General features: G+C 35.0%; 4 protein-coding genes and 1 non-coding gene across 11 annotated transcripts; 4 read left to right on the top strand and 1 right to left on the bottom strand.

Moving 5' to 3' along the window:
• Positions 1-827: 827 nt before the first annotated feature.
• Positions 828-1,982, top strand: LOC140797607 (uncharacterized). The gene is made up of 4 exons (XM_073151200.1): positions 828-1,083; positions 1,322-1,381; positions 1,611-1,657; positions 1,794-1,982. Exons 1-4 carry the CDS (start codon positions 961-963, stop codon positions 1,879-1,881), a joined length of 318 nt encoding a protein of 105 aa, XP_073007301.1. The 5' UTR covers positions 828-960; the 3' UTR covers positions 1,882-1,982.
• Positions 1,983-2,919: 937 nt separating this feature from the next.
• Positions 2,920-10,354, top strand: LOC140797605 (uncharacterized). 7 transcript variants are annotated; one of them, XM_073151192.1, is made up of 14 exons: positions 2,949-3,012; positions 3,343-3,380; positions 4,219-4,332; positions 4,469-4,542; positions 4,647-4,718; positions 4,798-4,826; positions 5,351-5,401; positions 5,651-5,701; positions 7,911-7,970; positions 8,055-8,137; positions 8,346-8,493; positions 9,241-9,291; positions 9,498-9,602; positions 10,135-10,354. In XM_073151192.1, the coding sequence occupies exons 2-14, from the start codon at positions 3,343-3,345 to the stop codon at positions 10,270-10,272; spliced, it is 1,014 nt and encodes a 337-aa protein (XP_073007293.1). In that variant the 5' UTR covers positions 2,949-3,012; the 3' UTR covers positions 10,273-10,354. The 7 variants fall into 7 exon arrangements, with proteins under 7 accessions (XP_073007295.1, XP_073007293.1, XP_073007299.1 ...); XM_073151195.1 differs by having other exon boundaries at positions 2,983-3,012; positions 4,211-4,332; XM_073151193.1 differs by having other exon boundaries at positions 2,991-3,012; positions 4,211-4,273.
• A 504-nt stretch (positions 10,355-10,858) lies between these two features.
• Positions 10,859-10,931, top strand: TRNAA-UGC (transfer RNA alanine (anticodon UGC)). The gene has a single exon. It is a non-coding gene; the product is annotated as a tRNA-Ala (tRNA).
• Positions 10,932-11,265: 334 nt separating this feature from the next.
• Positions 11,266-11,619, bottom strand: LOC140797768 (dirigent protein 21-like). Its single transcript, XM_073151416.1, has one exon. It carries the CDS (start codon positions 11,617-11,619, stop codon positions 11,266-11,268), a length of 354 nt encoding a protein of 117 aa, XP_073007517.1.
• A 7,177-nt stretch (positions 11,620-18,796) lies between these two features.
• LOC140797746 (GDP-L-galactose phosphorylase 1-like) lies at positions 18,797-21,468 on the top strand. The gene is made up of 6 exons (XM_073151390.1): positions 18,797-19,426; positions 19,529-19,617; positions 19,709-20,011; positions 20,115-20,300; positions 20,381-20,641; positions 20,968-21,468. Exons 1-6 carry the CDS (start codon positions 19,321-19,323, stop codon positions 21,292-21,294), a joined length of 1,272 nt encoding a protein of 423 aa, XP_073007491.1. The 5' UTR covers positions 18,797-19,320; the 3' UTR covers positions 21,295-21,468.
• The last annotated feature ends 242 nt before the right edge of the window (positions 21,469-21,710 follow it).

Raw genomic sequence — 21,710 nt, 5'->3', positions numbered from 1 at the left:
AATAATTTATTTATAATATTATTTAGAATTAGAGTCGAAAGTATAAATTATGGGGAAGATATATACCAACTCTACTTAAGCTATTTTTTTTAATCATTCATGAGTCCGAAGACTAGATATAGGCTGGACAAAGAGCCAACCCTTCTTAGATACAAAGACATTTTAGGCTCCACCGAGCTTTTAGCTATCTAGTCTAGGCTTCAAGCAATATGCATCGTCGAACAATTGCTTCGATGAGTTTGAAGAAGGAGATGCACTCCGATGTTGATCGTCTTCAAACCAGCTTCGAGGAATTAGAGTACACACGGCAACGTCTCCTTTTTTGTGCCATGTTTATTTCATTATTTGCATTATTGCATATTAACTCGTACTTCATATTTATACATGCCATAAAATTTTTGGTTCCAATAGACAGATGAATTTAAATTATGAGACTAGACCTATAATTGAGCCATATTTAGGCTTGATTATAAATTTAATTACCCCACCGGATGAAATCCGGTATAATTAATATAATAATTAAAATTTTATGTTTAAAATATGTGAAATTATAATCTAATATATTATAGTATTTGAGTATTGGGTTATAAGTTTATTATTGTTAGTGGAGTCGGGCCTAAGTCAGAATCCGACCCAATTGTTTGATGAGTCAGACCTAATATTACATAGACCGGGTTTGAAGTTGGGCCCGAAATCCGAATTGCTTCTTTTTTCTCAAAAACCACCCTGATTTAAAAGATAATATTAGCACAGTCCATAATATTGGAGACTTTTCAGATAACCCCCTTTTGTTCCTCATGGGGCCAGGAGTAGGAATGGCCGTATTTGTGGCTCTAAAGTCTCTGCTACTTCTCATCTCTCTAACCTGACAAGCATAATCTGGATAAAGCCAGTTGCTTCTCTCATCTTCTTCCATCTCTTCCAGTGAGCAGCAGTAGAAAGAAAACTGAGATCTTGGCAATGGAGATGGCCATTGCTTCCTCTATTGCAACTTATACCCAGTTTCACTGCCTTGGATGGCAAGTGAAGGCCAAGAAAACTGAGATCTTGGCATCAAAATCTGCAGGTGTAGCTCCTACACAGGTTAGATTTAAACTTCATCCATCCTCTTAGATGGCGTTTACTAAATAAAATTACTCAGTAGTTTCTTTTTTTATTTGTTCGATAACGAGCTATTATAGACTAGACAAAGAGGCTAATTCTTTTGACCGCAAGAGTCTGAACACCTCGAACAAACTAGATTATAGATGTGAAATTGACTTCTACCCTGAGTATTATGCATATATGAAACTTAGATTCAAATAAAGGATTGTCCTTGCAGGTATCAAAGAGCTGCCAAAAATGTCGTGGAAAAGGTGCAATTGAATGTCCAGGGTGTAAGGTGATATACATATACCTAATTACTATTCATCCTAATTAAATGGCTCGTCTATGTTAACATGAAGATAGACTATGCTGCTCTGTTAATTATAAGTGGATATAAAATAAGCATTAGTAAAAGATGACATTACTTAATATGATTGCAAGGCTGTCATATTATAGTCTTGAAACTCTTTTAATTAGTTGAATTTGAGACTCCTCTAATTAGTGGAATCTAATGATATATGCAGGGGACAGGCAAGAACAAGAAGAATGGGAACATTTTTGAGAGATGGAAGTAAGTTTTTTTTTTTTTTTTTTTTTTTTTTTTTTTTTTTTAATTTGTTTCCCTTCTTCTTCTCATACCACTTAAATTTGGAGAGATATGCATGACCACCAAAGGCTTCTCAACTCAACATTTCTATTAATTTCAGGTGCTTTGATTGCCAAGGTTTTGGTCTAAAGGGCTGCCCAAATTGTGGCAAGGGAGGACTTACACCAGAGCAAAGAGGGGAAAGATAGAAGCTCTCTGCCTGTCTCTCTCTCTCTATCATGTACATTCTTATTATGTTGTGACTCATGTACCTCTATATTTGCTAATAGAAATGCTTATTGCACCTCAATCATACTTTCTTAGTTGTGACATGCCTGTGTAAGTGTTACAACTAGGGCTCGTATTTGAAATGAGTCAAGCTTGAGCAACTGGATTGGTGTTGAATAAAGACCGATTCTATCCGGCTCGACTCAAAATTGATTAAGATTGATTTGATATAGGCTTAAATCTGCTTATCAAATGGTAGCACAAAATATGCTCGAAGTGATAAGCAAAGTTTAAATAGAGCTCAACTCGATCAAGCTCGACTCGAATGTAGCACTAGATACAACTAATATTAAGTAGTTAATTTGGCATAAATTGTATAATGCAACACTAGTAAACTTCTTATTTCCTATAGAATGGAAATTCTACAATGTCCCGGTGACAGTTAACTTTCAGACCTGAGAATGCTCATAGAATATTTAACCATCTGAGTGGCAAATTAATTTTCCAATGAGCTTTGGGTTGTAATGTTACACACATGGGCAATAAGATGCATTAGGTTCGTATACTCTAATTTATTTGATAAATACTTTAATACCTTCTTAAAAATTATAATTTTAATCTAACGGCTATAATAGTCAGTTTTCATGCTCGATACCAATTTTTCAGTACCGATTTCAAAATCACATTATGTAAAAAAAAAAGTTAGCCAACCATCATCCACCAAATATTAATCAAAACCAAAGTTGATCTAAATGATGTATATATAAAGTTTTGAAGATCATAAATTCATAATGACTAAAATCGGTGAATTTTTATTTTAAAATATATATATATATGTTATCTTAACAAAGATATCAACAAATAGCAATATATATGTCAGAGCTCTTTAAATGATGGATGAATAGAATTTTCAACATTTTCAGGGGTAAAACGTCAGTATGGGCTAATCAGAAGAATTATGTAAAGAATATTTGCATTTAACACCCCTTAAATGTTGAAATCGCGGACTACTGCCGACTATTTATATGAGCGATGGCTAAAATTTAACGATGCTCGCCTCCATTTTTCTTCCTTTCGTCTGAACTTGGAAGCCAGATATTCTGGAGTAATGTGTAAGCGTCGAAGTCCTCCGATTGAAATCGTGGCATTTGTTCGATGTCTTCTATCTCCTTGTCTAGAAAGTACCTTCAATTCGATTTGTTGCAATTTATCGAAATTTTCCGAGTTCTTCTGAGATTTTAGGCAAATTTGTCTCAAGTAGGGTTCTTGGAAGCAAGTTAGATTGTCTATATACGAATTTTCTTAATTATTTGATGTGTTAATTGGTATCGATAGAATGAGGATTATTTTTGAGGAATCAAATATCGCTAAAAAATAGTCATTTTAGGGCTGCGAATAACAATTAAGTCACTAATTTTGTTGTTATCGTTGCTGTTTTTTAGATGCTTAACGGTATCTCTCGGGAGAGTGGAGGAATCAGGTATATTGAGAAAAATGAAGATTACTATTTCCCCACCCCCCCTCTTTTCTTTGTTTAGAAATTGTAATATTCTTTTAAGAAGGTGGTCTCACTACAAATGGGAGCCTAAAAATGAACATTTCGAAGTGGGCACTTTTAAAGTTAAAATTTGAATACCTATTAATACAATTTTGTTGTTGTCATATCATGGTTTCATCTTGATTCACAACTGGTCTGTGAAAGAACACTCTTTTGTGGTCTCAGTGTTAATAAAAACGAAAGTAGGCATGGTTCTATTTACGGAATACCTTAGCTTGCAGAGCGTTTGTAAAAGATCATAGGGTCTTGTTGCAGTTTCTCCAGGTTCTTTTTTTTTTATAACAAAGCTGGCATTTGATTCCTTGAAATTACCGGGTATTAAAAATGACCTCTCTAGTCGATGGCCCTAATGGGCTCGCAATTGGACCATCTCTTGGGGCAATGACGCTGTTGAGTGGAATAGTTTGATTCCTGTGCTTTTGTGAATGATACAAATTTTTCTTCCCAAGTGTTATGTTTTATCTAAGTAATGTTCATCACTTCACCTTTTTGGTGTGTTAATTTTTGTCCTACTGATGCTGCTCAGTAAGAACACATACACCAATTTGTTAGGATTTGCTCTGATCAATTATTTGACAGAGATACTCCATTCTGGTGTTTGAAAGATAAACTTTTCTAGTCCTTGTAATGATAGACTTTTCCAGTCCTTGTAATGATGATTTTCTGTAACCCTAGTTTTGGCCGCTATCATGAATTTTTCTTTTCTGTTTTTTCCTCAAAGACATCTTGGACTAAAACTTTTTACCATTAAGTGTTTCAGCTTGTTTAGGAGGGCTTGCTGTTGCACTGCAAGGTATACTGGGTCAATGGACAAAGTAAGTTTGCCATCTTTTGCAAGAACACGGGCCACTAGCCGGATATGTGATGTCTCCAGGTGTTTGCCTGCATAACAACAGAATTAGAATTATCCGGCTTTCAGAAGCATTTGCTTGTACAGCTACACACTTATATTTTTGTAATCAAGATAACAAAACATTGAATTTTAACACAATTGACCATATCGAATGCAGCTTTTCGAGTGAGTTACTTGAGTTGAACTCTAAAGAACCATTGCTGCATGTACTTTTTATCCCTGGGAACCCAGGTATAGGACTTATTATCCTTGTCATATTTGTGTTTGCTTTATATATAGTCTTCTCATTAATTTTTCTTATCATGCACGTGTGACTGTGTGGGTGTTATGTCCAGGTATTGTTTCATTCTATAGAGACTTTGTGGAAGCTCTCTATGAAGAACTTGAAGGGCGTGCATCTATAACAGGCAAGAAATGTGCACTTACGTAATTTGAATTATCCATTATCCTTACTGTGTTGTTAATTCTCTTTTGTCTTTTGTTCAGCAATAGGGCACATTTCACATGGAGAAAAGGTAAAAATGTAGGCAGGTGAATTGTCACTTTGTAGTAATTTTGTGATTAACCTATAACATGTTTTCGAGGCCTTAATATTATATCTCGAATTATGAGATACAAAACTGATATACCTACCAAATATAAATATAATTTCATGAGAAACGTCATAGAACTTGCACCCGCCTCAGCGAAGCGACCAGGGAGAGCAAATGAGGGTGATTTAAGTGTAACAATGTACCAGTGGTTCCAGAGCATCTGGATCTCAGGCAAAATTTTATAAAAGGAACTTGTCATTCATCAGTGCAAATTTTAAGAATTATTGTAAGATGGTGAAGGCCCAACATATATATCTGTAAAGCATTACTAACTTTGATTTTGATGTGTTCCTTGTGAGAATATTCAATTTGACATGGTTTACTTTTCTACTGAATAGGGCTATTGATGTCAGATGTTACAAGTGTTTGTGCTTTTCTTTGGCAGTATTAGGTGAATTCTTATTCTTCTAAAAGTTTTGATACATTTCTTATGTAACTTCTGGCAGGATTTGGAGAACGGAAGGCTGTTCTCATTGCACGAACAGATTGATCATAAGGTTCATTTTTCGTATATTGTTTCTATATTGCTAACAGATATTTGTAGTCTGATGAAAAGGTATTTTCTCCTCCAAATTTTTTGCTACTTGGAACTTCAACATAAAAATCATAATAGCATAAAACCTTTTATGCCTTCTTTATTTACCCTTGCTAATTAATAATTTATTTCCTCCTTTCTGTAACTAATATTTTCTTGTGGTCTTGCTAACCAGCAATCTATTTTTACTTCTTCATTTTCTCCTATACAGGTTAACTTCATTGAACAGGAGTTCCAAAATTACGAACGTCCTCTTGTGCTGGTAGATTCTTTACCATGCAAAACTACTACTAATGTTCTTTGCTGTTATTGATCTTTCCTTAATCCAGTGATGCTGTTTAACCACCTTGGTTTTAGCTATTAATGATGGGAAAGATTATGTTTGATGCAGTTCTATTTTTAAAAGAAGAAGTCATAATCCATACCTTAATTTAAGGCTAGCTGTGATACTGCATATGATTATTTTTATATTATAAGTTGCCTGTTGGTTTCATTTTGTACCTCTAGGCTCTACTGATGGATAGTTTTATAATTGCATATACTGGTGATGGGTTGCTTCAAGTTGGTTGTATGCAAATGGAATGAGGACAAACTAGATAGTTTGATGACCACCGTAGAACTTTCATCATGGCAGCAGTGAATTTAAAGCCTGGAAAAGCACAATCTTTCTTAGGGGATGATTTGTTCTATGCAAAAGACTGAACCCCGTTGATGCATTGATAGGTGACTTTTAGCTCGCACTATTTCAACCCCTAGATTGTAGCAGAAGTAGGCCTCTTGCATTGCTCTGGCTAATTTGGATAAAGAAGGTAGTTCAGAAAAGTAGGCTTACATAATCACATCCATCAATTAAAATCTAAGACAAAAGAAAATGAATGCAATTGGTATTTAATTAAAAAAAACTGAAAAGAAGAACAATTTTATTTAGTATTTTTTTGGTGCACTGTGGGGTTAGGGGTGGTAAATATCTTAAAGAGATTGTTATTAGGCCAATATTATTTACTTCTGTCATCAAGCATGCAATTTTAAAATTAGATGGTTGAGGTCAAATGTAAGTCTACCGTGCTCCTTGTTGGCAAAATGGCAAAGGACTTTCTTGAACCCATAATTAAAACCATGGATGGCCGTGCCAGTAGAGGCACAAAACTTGGCACGGGGTGTGCCAATGGCACACCCCCTTGCCGAGCCATGCTAGTCATTTGCCAATGTAAAGACATTTTTTTAAATTTTTTTTTATTTTCATCAATCTTTATCAAATCAACTTTACTCATTTTTTTAACAAACATGATATGACATATGAAACCCATTTTTTTTATAACTTTTTCTTATTTTTATCAATCATCATCAATTAAATTTTATCATTTATCATTCTTTAATTTTCATAATCATCATTTAACAAACATGAAATTATAACTCATTTGTCTTTTTTTAAAATTGGAATGACAACTCATGACTACTTTTCGTTTGTCATTCTCTAATTTTAATCTACATATGCATATGGTATGCCTTTGTCTGTGTCGATGCCGGTCGTTCTCATGCATATTCAATATCTATATCATATCATAGAAGAATTATAAATTTTTTATTTGTATGAAGACTATGTGAGATGTTATAACGAGCAATATCATCAGTGAATTAGTTTTGAAGAATATCGACAGTATTTAACGCAGCATTTTTGTGTTATTCTTGTGCCAGCAAATAAAGTATTTGATTCATTCTACTTCAACTAGATATTAGTTTTAATTATTGAACTATTATCAATTATGTATTGAATGATCAATTATGTATTAAATGCTATTATGTGTTCAATTATATTATGGAGTATTTAATTATTAATATTAATTTTAATGAATGTATTCAATCATATTATGTGTTGAATAATATTTATATTCAACTGTTGTTTTATCTTTAATAAAATATGTTATTTATAAAAATAATCTAAAGATAAAACATTGTAATATAGGTTTTAAATTTAATACATATATTTAAACCAAAAAAATTAAAGATTGACATACTAAAGATCCAAAAATATTTCTAAATATCCTAAAAATTTTATTAAAAATATTATAAATGCGTGTCATTAGCACGAGGGGGAGTGCCACTGGCACGCCCCTTGCCGACCGGCACGTGCCGTGCCGATGGTGGCACAGCATGGCACGTGCCACTGGCACGGCTATCATTGGTTAAAACAAACTCAAGGTTTCATGCTTAAAGCTACTGAATTAAATTGAAGTATGTACGGTTCATAATTCTCTTTCGTTAGCGTGCGCAATAGACTTTTGGTAGTCTTAATGTAGGTTATAAACCGAACCATGTAAACATTTTATTTTCTGTTATATTTTACCTAATATAATTTTCATGTACATGGTCATCTTATATCCATATATTGTTCTCGATATGCATTCACACATCACAATTTGATCTATCTCAAATAACCTAAGTGATGGCATGTAATTGATTATTTACTGAAGGTTGGGCATTCTATTGGTTCATATATGTGCTTGGAAATCTTAAAGAGACTTCAGCAGCAGGTAACATGTGCAAGTCATTTCTGGTCTCTAAATATCTTTTTTATGATATATCGTATTTGACATTTCACTTCTTTGGATGTGCAGGTCATTTTTTTCATAGGGCTTTATCCATTTTTGACTGTAAACAAGGATTCTCTAAAGCAGTCCATGATTGGAATACTTGCACGGTACTTTTCCAATATATTGCTCTTAGCCTGTGTTTTTTTTTATCAGTTTTCTTGTGTTACATTGGAGATTATTCTGGTTAGGTCTAACAATATAATAGCTTCTTACATATAACTGCAAAACAGTCATAATTGATTGGATTGGACTTGAAATACCAATAGTCTTTCCACCCAAAGAGGATAATCAAATTTCTTTATTTCAATTTTGTAGGTCCTCCATTCTTAGTGCAGCTGCTAGTTCTTTTATAGCTTTGCTTGGGTCACTTCCAACTTCAGTTTTAACAAGCATCGTCAGAAGATCTCTTGGGCCATCATGGTCTGTGACAGCTATTGATGCAACCTGCAGCCACCTTTTGCAGGTAAGTTTACCCCTCATGTATTCTCAACATTTTAGTATTTCATCAGAAGTTATATTAAATGGTTCATTCATATTTAGGAAACATTTTTTTCTTTCTTTTAAATTCTCTTTCATTTAATTTGGGCCTGGACTTTGTATTAGCTTCTTCTCCTCCTTGAACTGACTGGTTAGAACCGTCTTTTTTTTTCTCATCTCCAACATAAACTTTCTGGATACATGTTATTAATGTCCATGAATTGCCAGAAAATAATTTAGGTGAACTATTCATGTCCAACATCAGTTTTCTGGACATGTGTCACTAATGTCCACGAATTGACAGAAAAGATTTTAGTTGAAATAATTTGATCAATTAATTGCATAACTAGTTCTTTTATGGAAAAGTATACAAAATTATCTAAACTAATATTTTCCATACTTTAGGAACTTTGTGATAATCATCGACAAGCACATATAACAAAATGCCAGAAGCCAAAGAAGGTACTTGGGCGAAAAAATGGAAAGAATATATTGAAAATACATACTAGAATACATTTGCAAGCTGTTTCTTCCTTTTGGTTAACTACATAATGCATGACTCGAATTACATATCTTGAGGTTGAATTTTGAAGGGGCATGCAATATTACTCTGTCCATGCTAGTCGTATTATCTTGGAACTTGAATAATAATTGCCCTCCTATGCTAGTTTTCATAATTAATTATGATTCGTGATGGAATTTAACCACACTGACCTTTGTTATGAATGTCCAGTACCATACAATGCGCAATGTTCTCTTCATGGCAATGACAGAGTTCAGAAAGGTAACCTATGGTCTGCTGAATATATATACTGCAATGCATAACAGAAGTTGTTCGCATATCCTTTTGATTTTCAACCATTAGAATTTCTTTTAATCATCTGAAGCACTATTTAGTTGGTGAAATGTACACATTGATGTACTGTATAATTACGAGATACTTATATGCTCATAGAATTTCTCGTGCTAATTGTGATACTTGATCTTCAGCTTTTGGAAGATCCGGATTGGGCATTCATGAGAAGAAAAGAGAACCAAATTGCGCTTTTGTTTGGTATTGATGACCACTGGGGTCCCTTATCTCATTATGAAGAGGTGAATAGCTACTCCTAATTATGTATTACATAAAGAAATTAAATAATATGGGACACCTTGAAAGTCTAATATTTCTTTGAACTAGAACTTCAATAGACTCTAGGATTTTCTCTCTTTTTCACACCTTAGCTTATACTGCCCTTAGCATATTCGTCCAACAAAGTGCCTTTCCTCGTATATGGTTGGATGACTCGGCAATCACCATGACAAGTTTTTTCCAGTAGTCTGCACCACAATAATTGAAAAATTCTTCAATTGAACAGAAAAAAGTATACATCAAAATAAGATGCAAATGCATGGTAGAAATAAAGTGCCATGTTCCATCAAGACTGGATTTATCATTTGTGTTTAGTTACTCAACTGCTTGTGTGTTCTTTCACCATTATTATCATTCCTCTCCAAGTGAAATCTCAGCATCCATCGTATTCTTCGAAAAATTTGGCTGAAATATGAAATTAGATGGCTGGAAGTTTTTTCCTTCGGATAAAATGCACGCTATTTAGATCTGTCTCATTATACTGTTGCATTGCAGGTTTCAAGGTATGCACCTGGCATTGCTTTGACGATTGAACGAGAGGGCCACACTCATGGCTACTGCTGCACTGAGGCTGGATCCGCATGGGTTGCACGCTATGTAGCGAACTTAATAAAAAATAAAATTCTTACCTGAATCTGCAATCGTATCAGTTTCTTTTCTTCTAAATGTAAAATTATATTTGATACGACAATATTAAAATACTAAATTACAAAAATACTCTTAATTAGATGTAAAGTATTAGTAATAATATATATATTTTTGTAAAATTGTAATAATTTTATTACAAATACGAACTAAAAATATTTATATATTCGTATTAGGACAAATGCGTGGCAATGCCAAAACATATGCATATAGTGTATGGCAGTGTAGATATATATAGTTATATAATACATGATAGTGCAGACATATAATCATGTAGTACATGATAGTGCGGACATATAGTCATGTAGTGTATGATAATGTAAACATATAAATAATAGATGCATGGTAATGCACATGGCTGCACGGATATCATAATATATTTATGTGAAAAAAAAGAGAGAAATGAATCTCAACTGTAGCAGAGGAAGTGTAATTAAATGATGTATAATTTAAAAACAATATAGTAATTATAAGTTATTATTAAATTATTTTTTAAAAGTTGTATGGAATAAGATAAGATGACGACGAATTAAAGGTTTTTCTAATTTTATAATTAATTAATGAAAACAGATCAGGGGATGTAGCTCAAACGGTAGAGCGCTCGGTTTGCATGCGAGAGGCACGGGGTTCGATACCCCGCATCTCCATCCTCTTCTCACTATTTTGCTGATTTTCTTCATGGAAGTCAGCTGTCCAGGAGAAGAAACAAGCAAGCACCGAATTAGTTCCATGCTCTTCTTTCTCCTAATTAATTTTGTAGACAGACAGAGACTTTTCCTTTGAATTATTTAAAACTAGTTGCATCGTAAAGCAATAATAGCCCAGACACACAACAAAAATATTAGCCATACGGAAATCTTCAATTATATATTTAGAGAGAGAGAGAGAGAGAGAGAAAGCATCTTAATTATTCGTAGGATCGATCCATGAACACACATAAATTATTTTAAAATAAAAAACATACACACAAGCTCTTGGGGATCAATTACTAACACTGCACTTTTTTACTTGCATGGCGTAAACGTCCAACTCCAAGACTGCATCACCTGTGGTGATGTTAAACAAGTAGGTCTTCCAAATAACATAACCCCTGGCCATCCGAAAGAGGCCGCTGCCTCCGACCACCGATAGCTCCCTCACCGGCGACAGTATCGGGTCCCAGCCCAATATAGCCAGTGTACTACCGTTGTACTTCCCCTCAGTGAGAACAACGTTCATGTTCACTAGCAAAGCGCTGTCCTTGAGAGAAGCGAACATGTAGAACCCCTGGGCCCGCCCCACGACGGCCGACGTCGGGCTCGGCCCGTCGGTCAACGAGTCGTCGATGACGTACATGTCGCTGAAGTTTGCGGGCAACCCGGGCAGTGGTATTGGGCCTTGGATGACCCTAACTGCCGTACGATTGGGCCCGAAAACACTGTCGTGCATGTAGAAGTGCAGGTGGGTCGTCCTGTCGCCGTCGCCGGCGGTCGCGGTCGCGGCCGTCGCCTGAATCGAGATAAGAGAGAGGAGGAAAAGGAGAGAGGAGTATTTGGGGTGTAGGCAAGCCATGGAGGACTGGACTTTGGTGGATAGGAGGAGGTAAAGGGGAGAGTATGCTTTATAATTTGCTAGCCCTGTGGTTGAGTGTGTGTGTTTGTTTTAATTAAATTTAGAGCACTTAATAATTTAAACAGGCCAAGTTGCAGTAGTTTGGTCATATAATAAAATCTAATTTGGTGATGATAAAGATATTTGGGTCATTTAATAACTTGCTTAGGTGTGAGAATAGTAACATTAATGTCATTGGGACCGTTTGTTTTGAATGAAAAATTTACTAACTGCTCTTTGGTTCAGGGAGTCCAATACGCCTTGTTTGGTTGATGAGTAAAATTATCAGATATATCACACTATAATATATATATATATATATATATATATATATATAACTACTAATGGAGTACATATTTGAGGAAATTCCAGTAAGAAATTAACATTAAAAAAAAAAAAGAAGTCTTACCTACAATCAAAATATATGAAAAATTTAGGAAAATCTGAGATTTTGAGTTAAGGGTTAAAAAATAGAGCTATCTATCTAAATGTATGAGATAAAATTGGAAAATAAAAGTAGATGGATTAGTAGCAATGGTAGGCAGTTGGAAAATAAAAATAGATGGATTAGTAGCAATTGAGAAGGGTTGGAACATCCCTATTCTTTTACCTTGTTTGCTTTTAAGTTTATTGGGGGTTCTTGAGCTTAGTCAGGCTTCTTAGTCAGTAACCAAATAAATTTTTTTTTTCATTTTTAACTAAGTTCACTCTCTAATAAATAAAATATAAATTCTAATATAAATTTAAATTAATTTTAATTTTATCTTTTAACATGATTTAAATCTGTCACTTTTATTATGAAAACCAAAGTGTATTTTAGTCCATTAATATTATTTTTATTTATTTCTCTCTAAAATTAATAATTTTTTATTATTTCATATCATATCAAATTGTAATGATTATACTTTATCCACTTTACAACTAAATACTATATTTTTTTAACCTAGTTCAAGTTACAATAAATTAAGACTAATCAAGTTCAAGACTTAGCCTCAGACCAAACACAACTTACATTTTATGAAAACTAGGGCTAAGCCAACTTTGATCTTATTTAGATGCAGAGATAGAAAGGGTGACGTGGTAGGGGTGGAAAGGTTAAGATGATGGATTGCATCATCCATGTTGGCATCTTTGTTTGTTTGGATCGCTCAACCATATAAATTTTGTCTTTCCCATTACTCTTTATGGTTTATATATTTTTAGAGTTCTTATTTGTGATTAACTTGGGTATTTAAAGATCTCTATATCTAGCACCTTAATTATTGATTTCTTATTTAATATTAATTTTAGTTTTGCTAATATATAGTTTACCATAATCTTTTACTATCCTATTGGATTTGTTTGTGGGTGTTTGCCTTTCACTTATTTGGCATTTAGCACAATATTTTTTAATTTAAAGAGTATGAAAACTGTCCACCGAAGGTCTATAAATCATTTGGTTTCATGTTCAAATTTTATTAGGATATAAAATTGGCAAGTTCTAATACATGACTCGAATTTGAGTTCGAATTCAAATCCAAAGTCTAACAAAATGAAATAGACTTGGCCTCAAATTGCACTCCATGTGAGACCAAATCCCACATCAAAATAAAGTATTCTTAGGAGCAGTTGACTACTACTTTCCCACGTCTCCCCTTTAATTTCCCGTCACTGTTACACTTCACTTGCAAAGATAATTCCTCTTCAATTACTTTAAAGGTTTAATTTATTTGAGACGTTGGTTGTTTTTATATATATATAGTTTTTATATTTTATATATATATATATATATATATATATATATATATATATATATCGTAAATCTGGACCACCAACAGCAAGAAAATCCCAATGAATTAGAGAGGGTATTCTAAACACAGGTTAAATCAATCGATCACATACTTCCAAAGTTGACTTAGTTATTATGCTCCTGTTCTTCTTTTGACTGTCCATTGAATCTAATGCTTGTCCCCTAAGCTAACAAGTCTTCCACAAGAAGGATCTTAATTTTCCTCACACGTCACACATTAAATTTTCTTTAAAAAAATTGGAAATTTTTAATCAGAAATTATTTGGTTTTGTTAGAAACTAAGCTTATTATAGTTCGTGAGTCAACATATTAAATATTTATCTATTGAAATAAAGTTTACCTTTTTTTTTTTCTTTTTTGCCTATCAAAACATCTTGAGTTAAAAGAATAAAAGAGTGTTAATATATAAAATGTAAAAAAGTAGTATTCTCTAACAGCTTTTAAACTTAAAATCGGTTGTTAATATATAAAAACTCCAAAATAAAGTATTCCTATGACTGCTACTAATGTTGAGCATTAATTATTGGTCGTGTGTGTGGCGAGGCAGCATATTTTTCTACTACACTTGGAGACTTAACTCTTCCTTCCTTCCTTCAACCTGCCCCTTAATTTCCTTTGTCATTGTCGCACACCACTCGGAAACTATGAGTCCTCTTCGGTTGCTAACATCCACTTCACATCTTTGCTTAGTCCTTGCACACCAAGCAATCTCGAAATTGGCCAACGCCATCTATATACTTTTCCAAGGAGACAAAAGTCAATAAAATTGCATGACTTTGTCTTTGTTTTTGTCCACTTCCTATAAAAGCTTCCATAAGGCCAGCTTCCACAGAGCAAGTGAAAGAAAGAAAGAAAGAAAGAAGAAGAAGAAGAGCAATATTAAAGATGGCGTCAAAGTTCTCTTGCATGCCGGCGATCGCTAAGGTTTTCCCGATGAAGTCGTCGTCAAGAAAATCCGAGGACAAGAAGATAGAAGAGAAGGAGAAGCAAGAGAAGATGGCGAAGAATAAGAACCAGGAGAGTGGAAAGAAGAAGAGGAGTAATCTCGACGACGCCGCTTCACTGGCGCCGTACTTTGCTTTCCATTCTCGACCGGGACTTCGATGATTTTATGTTGATAGTATAAGATAGATATATATATATATATATATATATATATATATATATATATATATATATATATATATATATATTGTTATTATTCCTTAATTATTTGTTATCGTTATTTTGAAGATAACAGTAATATAACAATTTATATTACTTTCTCTTGTAATTTGCCAGAAACTTTAGATGGCTTGGCTTGTTTTAGAGTGATTCCCTCCACATATTCTACCATTAGTACAACAAATTGAATAATAATAATAATAATATTACTACCTGAACAGTGATATTATCATAGCAAATTATAGGGGCTTTTATAATTAATATGCTCTATTATAACAAAAATATGGCATTAGTTATAAAAAATATAATTTTATATGTTAAATTGAAAAATTAAATATAATTAAATTGCAAAAGCCCCCAAAATATATCGATGACAATATAATTTAGTCGAAATGACAGTAGTAGTATGTTGCATAACAAAAATTATATAAAACATCAAATTAAAGTGACCCTCTAACATTTTAGTCAAAGCTCTGCCCTTGTTTTGAATAGCTTATTATGTATTAGTTTGGCATGTAGGTTAGGAGTAAACACATCTACCTTATTGGGTAGGTTAGTTTAAATTTTTTTAGTAAATAACAATTAATTTGCTACACAGAAGAAAATGTCTCCTCAAAAGGGGTTTACACCAAGATCTCATTCTCATTTAGTTTCCTATTTTGCTCCTCTCTGATGGAATGGCAGGGTTGGATTTATATCTAGAGATTTTTCAAAAACTAATAAGTTAATTATTTTCATTGCATCTTTAATTTAATTTGGGAAGTTCTCTCCTTATAATAATATATAGGGCAAACCTATACACGAGACGAAATAAGATGATTCGGATTTACTAAAATTAGATAAACACAACTTTATCTACTTTCTTTTGTTTCCCATAAAATTTGGTCCAAAGCTTGTGCTAATTAATGATATGATGCAAAGAAAGACAAAAAAAAATTATTTCAACTAGCTAGTTTTGTCATGTGTCTTCAAAATTCTCTTATTCACATATAAATATGTATGTGTCTAAAGTTGTAGTTTGTTTTTTTGGAACTAGCCCTAGCTGCGCTCGTGTTTTGCCCTCTTCCTCCCTCGCCGTTAGCATTTTCCCTCCTCTTTTATAATTTAGTGGTTGAGGAAGGGGAGGGATTTCCTCTATTATGGGCTTTCCTATCCACTCTCCTCCGTTCCTCTCTTATTATTCTATTTCTCTTTCTCTCTAGTTAGCTTGAGCCACCATGGTCGTCAGTGACTTTAGGATTTCTCAGCTGGTGTTCCCATTCTCTCCTATAGTATGTGTTCCCCCTATCTTTTTTTTAGTAATTCTCTTATTTTTCTCATTTCTCTAGGATCATCGCCTCCTTCGTCTAGCCGTCTCTCTATTCTGGTAGCCTACATTGTCTCTCCATTATCTCTTATTACTCGAATATTGCCTTCCGATGTTTTGCCTATGCATTGTCACTACCCACATTTCATCCAACATCGCTCTGCCAGCTTGTATTGCCCCTCCCCCCGGACTATAGCCATTGTAGTCCCTTTTTGGTTGTATTGCTAGATTTTTGTGAAGTGTCATTTGGCTATCTTTGTTATGAGTTTTGTTTGGTTTCTTTATTTTGCCCTACTATAGAGTTAGTATATCATAGGCTCTGTTTCCCTTCTATTGGGATAGTTGATCTCAAATCTTCTATGTTAAGGGATTCTCAAGGCACTACTTTGGGTTGCTAGTTTGACAGAACTTATAGGCTGACTCATGACTCTCTGCTCTCGTGAATTTGTATAGGCTATACCTATTCTTATATTCCTCGTGCCAAGATGCTTAATCTTTGTTTTATCTATAGAATTGCCCAATGTAAGCCAAATTATGAGCTTGTGTCAAATAGCCATCGCTCTACCCCCTCCTCCTTCCTCTCTCTCTTTGTATCGGGCTATTTAGTTGCTCTATTAAAGTTAATGAATTATTTCTTCCACTGATTCTTGAATCTTGAATCCTAACCGTTAAGAAATCTTAGTATTCTTCCGGTAGACTACAAGACCATTCTTAAATTCTGTTTAGATTACTCTAAAATCTTAAACCTACATGAATAACCAGTCTTTATATTCATATTATAACACTCCCACATAATTTAGGCTCAAGATATTCTGATAAGTACACCTAAAAAGTGGACTTAACTTAAACAGACAGACATTTATCATATTTTTAAGAGATGTGTCGAAGTATAATTCAAACTCTAACACAAATAATTTTTATATTTTGTATTCTAATAAAATTTAAATGACTGACAAAAGGAAAAATATTGAACAAAATATTGGGATGAGGCAAAGTAAGCACCATAGCTTCTTTTAAAAAGATAAAAGATGTTTAAACGGATCGTTCCCACTCTTTCACGTTTCAGCCGTTCATATAAAACACCAAAACTTTCAGCATTCCAATAACATTGAGATTCTCGTCCCATCTGTTTCACATCTTTATCAAGTTAGAAAACTTTTTTGTCCCTTTTCACAGTTCATAATTCTGATAGATTCTTGAGATTAATTCCCATTTTCCACTACTTATTTTATATGTTTAAAGAAGCTCAGGTCCACTGGCTAAAAAAATTTAAAAAAAAATCCTGGAGCACTGCAGCTATGCACAATTAAGATCCACACATTGCTCTCTGATATTTTTTTAATCAGACAAAGTGTCATACTATTTATTTTGTACGAGACTATGTATTCTGCATCTCCATGAGATTGTCTATTACTATGACCTACTTGCAACATATAACAAGAAACAAAGGCTCCATTTTAAAGAATGAGATCTACTTCTATGGAAATGCCATCAAGGTGAAAGATTGGGAGCTTTTCCAACCCTAGATAGAAGAGCAAATTACAGTTTATCTTCCCAACTCACCTCATATATTGCAATTATTTTATTTATCTATGCAAAAATAAAAGTGTTTTTTTTTTTAATATTTTATGCCATGGAAAAATTACAAAGTCTCTTCAAATCAAACTATATTTCTATAAGGTAATTTAAATATTTGGCAATATAATTTGCGCTCTATATTTTACTATTTATAAGTCGAGCACTTTAATTTAGCGAATATGTATAGAAAACACCATATTGTTAGATCTTTTAGTTAACTTAACTAAACTTCTGAGTTAAGTTAACTATATTAAAAAAATTACGAAAATATTCTTAACTAAGTCATAATAAGAGTGTTTTAATTATTTTAGAAATAAAATATTTCTACTCGGTGTTAGTTCAAATCTAACGTACGGTATTTTCTGCGTACATTTAGAATAAAAATATAATGTATAAACTATAATTTTTTTAAAATATAGGGTATTATATGCAAATTTTCTGATACAGTTTTATATGCTAACAATTATAACTGGTCTTAACCACCACCTAATAATTTTGAAGTATAATGTGTAAATTAAGATTGGGTCAAATCAGAGGTCGTACCTTCTTAGTGGCAACAACAATAAGTGAGCAAAGTGTGCAGGCAGGCAAATTATATTGCAAGAAATGTGGAATCCAAATAAAATTAGCGATAACGAAAGAAAGAAGATATAAATCTTTTGATCCACATGCAAAGTGTTGCTTAAGCTTTGGGATAACATAAATAATGTGGATGTGAAAATAATTATATGTCTAGTCGCGTTAGGATAAATGATTATAGTACACTTTGTGACAATGTCCTTGGTATTATTCTACTACTAGGCCTGGCAGTAGAATTATAATAAAATTATAGATGAACCACATGTGCTCAAAATTTCTCAATATCTTATCCTTTGGGAGTTGGGAACCGTACCATTGGATACCTCATACCTCCCCTATTAAAAAGGGACAGATGGGCCAGTCGTAATGTGCAAACAAAAAGATGCAACCCATCAATCGCATTTATTGTGCCAATTGTTCACATGGTTATGTCTCTCATATTTATATTATTATTATTTATTTAATGTTTTATTTTTATTTTTTATATCTCATATGAAAGTAGTAGGTGGTGGTAGTACTTTGATTTGTGAAAAGTTTGGGACCCACCGAGGGATCTGTCTCACCAAACTCGACCTCCACCTTCAACAATAAATCCTCACCTTCCTCTTCTTCCCCTCGCCATAGAAGAGAAGAGAAGAGAAGAGAAGAGAGAGAGAGATTTGATTTGGTTTTATTTAGATTCCTTCCAGTCCCGCAGCAGGAGAAGAAGGGTTCCTTTTAACTCCCCTAGGATCGAGTTGAGCGTCAACCACGGCTAGACTTTTGAACCCCCACTCACAAGTGGCTTCCCTTCCCCCTCTCCTCCGTCTCCTCGACAAGGAGCGCTGCCCTGCCCCTCACGGTGGCCGCGGCGCCCTCCCCTCCGCCGGTGGAAGCCCATCGGACCTCCTGTTCCTCGCCGGCGGCGGTCTCTACCTCCTCCTTCCCCTCTCTTCTTCTTGATCTCACCTCTTCCTTCTACAACTCCTACTCCTCCTAATCCCCTTCCAACAACCTAGTTAGAGATAGAGAGAGATAGATAGATAGAAAGATGCTTACCATTAAGAGGGTCCCCACTGTTGTTTCCAACTACCAAGAGGACGCCGGAGAGCCCCTCGGATGTGGCCGAAACTGCCTCGGGAAGTGCTGCTTGCCCGGTAAGTCGGATCGCCTTTTGCCCCCAAAAAATTTGTGATCATTTCGCCGTTTGTTTTGATATTTTTTTTGTGTTTTTCCGTTCCTTTTGGGATCTCCTGCAGTGTCGAAGCTTCCCCTTTATGCCTTTGTGGCCGATGCCGAGAAGGAGCCTTCGTCTGACTTTCTCCTCAACTCCCTTTTACTTGGGCAGGTAAATTCATGAAAATATAAACGAAAAGTTGCAATTTTTGCACCTAATCATATAATATAGTGATGTAATTGACGCGGGTTTTCTTGGATAGTGGGAGGAGAGGATGGGCAGGGGCCTGTTCAGGTACGACGTGACCGCGTGCGAGACGAAGGTGATCCCCGGAGATTCTGGATTTGTTGCTCAGCTCAACGAAGGCCGCCACCTCAAGAAGCGCCCGACCGAGTTCCGAGTCGACCGAGTCCTCCAGCCATTTGATCCTGCCAAGTTTAACTTCACCAAGATTGGCCAGGAGGAGGTGCTCTTCCGCTTCGAGGCCGGGAGCGGCGACAAGGCCTACTTCTCTGAGAGTTCTTCTCTTGATAGAAACATAAGTCCCAATGTCGTGGCGATCAATGTAAGAGGCGCTTCAATGTGTTGAGATTTGGTGTTCATTTGCATCTGCTTGTATATATTTTTTTTTCTGCAATAGATTTGTTCATGTTTGTAAATCGTTGCAGGTGAGCCCCATTGAGTATGGTCATGTACTTCTGATTCCCCGTGTGCTCGACTGCTTGCCGCAGAGGATTGACGCTGAAAGCTTCTTGTTGGCTCTCAACTTCGCAGCCGAAACCGCCAACCCTTACTTCAGGCTTGGCTACAACAGTTTGGGTGCCTTTGCCACCATTAATCACCTGCACTTCCAGGTCATTGCTCCTTCCTTATGCTCCCATAGTTGGTTCTACACGAACAATAAGATTCTGATCAATAAATGGCATGATGACAGGCTTATTACTTGTCGGTGCCGTTTCCGGTCGAGAAGGCGCAGACCCAGAACATACCCTTAGTTGAGGATGCAGCGCAGAGTTCTGTGAGGGTCTCAAAGTTGATCAACTATCCTGTGAGAGGACTGGTTTTTGAGGGAGGCAACTCCTTGAAAGATTTAGGTGATGTGGTGGCCAATGCTTGCATCTGTCTTCAAGACAATAATATCCCATTCAATGTGCTTATTTCTGACTCAGGCAGGAGGATCTTTCTCTTCCCCCAGGTAAATGGCATGCAATCAAATTCCTACTTATGTATGTTTCTTTACCTTGATAACTACTAACTAACCAGCAATACTTCCATCTTTAAGTTCTCATGGAATTTTAACCAACAAAAAACTATGTAGGAATAAGAAAACCATATAGTATGACTGCTAACACTTACATAATGTTCATTGCAAAGATGAGGGTGTTTAATTGGCTTTATGCTTTTGCCTACAAATTCTATATTAAGTGTATATCAATTACTCAGCATGATGAAGGCCTGAGCCTAGTTATGTATACAAACCACTGCTGATTCTTGTATTATATCCTCTCTTGAATTGTGCAGTGCTATGCTGAGAAGCAAGCTCTTCATGAAGTAAGCCAGGAGCTTTTGGATACTCAGGTGAATCCTGCTGTCTGGGAGATCGGTGGCCACATGGTCCTGAAACGAAAGAAGGATTACGAAGAAGCCTCGGAGGACTATGCTTGGCGACTGTTGGCCGAGGTCTCCCTTTCTGAGGAAAGGTTTGAAGAAGTGAATGCATACATATTTGAGGCTACTGGCCTGGTGGAAACTGAAGTAGATAAGAAGAAAGATGCAAAAGAAAGTGGAGCTTCTTACAAGTCCACTATGGCCCCTCATTTCCCAGAAGGCTGTCTGGTTCTTCAGTGAAGATATTATATTTGCTTAAACTATTGCTATTATGAATAAGGCCATAAGGGAGCTTATGGTACTGTTGTGTCTCCGCTGCCTGAGATTATTAGTGCTTGCTCTTCGCTGTTGGCTTGTTTCTATCTATCCTTATATTGTATGCAGATTATATATATGTAATGGATGTTTGTCAAATTCTGCGGTGTCTTTGTTGCACCTGTCTGCTGATGAATGAACCAGAGCTTAAAGGCCATTAAGTTTATCAATACTCTAAAAAAGAGGAAGTATCAATGAGTTTTTCACCAGGTCTACGGACCTAAAACGAGTTTTTGACCAAACTAAACTCCGTCCTAATTTAATATTAAAAGGAGTCCAATTCATTGTAGTTGATAGTCTGTATTAAAAGGAGTCCATAATGAGTTGTTAGTCTAGAAAAA

Source organism: Typha latifolia, chromosome 11, assembly GCF_019914945.1.
Source record: "Typha latifolia isolate L0001 chromosome 11, TyphaL0001v2, whole genome shotgun sequence".
NCBI lineage: Eukaryota > Viridiplantae > Streptophyta > Magnoliopsida > Poales > Typhaceae > Typha > Typha latifolia.
This window is presented reverse-complemented; position numbering and strand designations above follow the sequence as displayed.

Bases quoted from the DNA above. Each gene is read 5' to 3' on its own strand.
- LOC140797607 (XM_073151200.1), top strand. From the start codon at position 961: ATGGAGATGGCCATTGCTTCCTCTATTGCAACTTATACCCAGTTTCAC. The intron at 1,382-1,610 runs GTGATATACATA...TGATATATGCAG, and splicing joins TTGAATGTCCAGGGTGTAAG to GGGACAGGCAAGAACAAGAA. The intron at 1,658-1,793 runs GTAAGTTTTTTT...TATTAATTTCAG, and splicing joins AACATTTTTGAGAGATGGAA to GTGCTTTGATTGCCAAGGTT.
- LOC140797605 (XM_073151192.1), top strand. From the start codon at position 3,343: ATGCTTAACGGTATCTCTCGGGAGAGTGGAGGAATCAG. The intron at 3,381-4,218 runs GTATATTGAGAA...TAAGTGTTTCAG, and splicing joins CGGGAGAGTGGAGGAATCAG to CTTGTTTAGGAGGGCTTGCT. The intron at 4,333-4,468 runs GTGTTTGCCTGC...TATCGAATGCAG, and splicing joins CGGATATGTGATGTCTCCAG to CTTTTCGAGTGAGTTACTTG.
- LOC140797768 (XM_073151416.1), bottom strand. From the start codon at position 11,619: ATGTACGTCATCGACGACTCGTTGACCGACGGGCCGAGCCCGACGTCG.
- LOC140797746 (XM_073151390.1), top strand. From the start codon at position 19,321: ATGCTTACCATTAAGAGGGTCCCCACTGTTGTTTCCAACTACCAAGAG. The intron at 20,012-20,114 runs GTAAGAGGCGCT...AAATCGTTGCAG, and splicing joins CCAATGTCGTGGCGATCAAT to GTGAGCCCCATTGAGTATGG. The intron at 20,642-20,967 runs GTAAATGGCATG...TGAATTGTGCAG, and splicing joins GGATCTTTCTCTTCCCCCAG to TGCTATGCTGAGAAGCAAGC.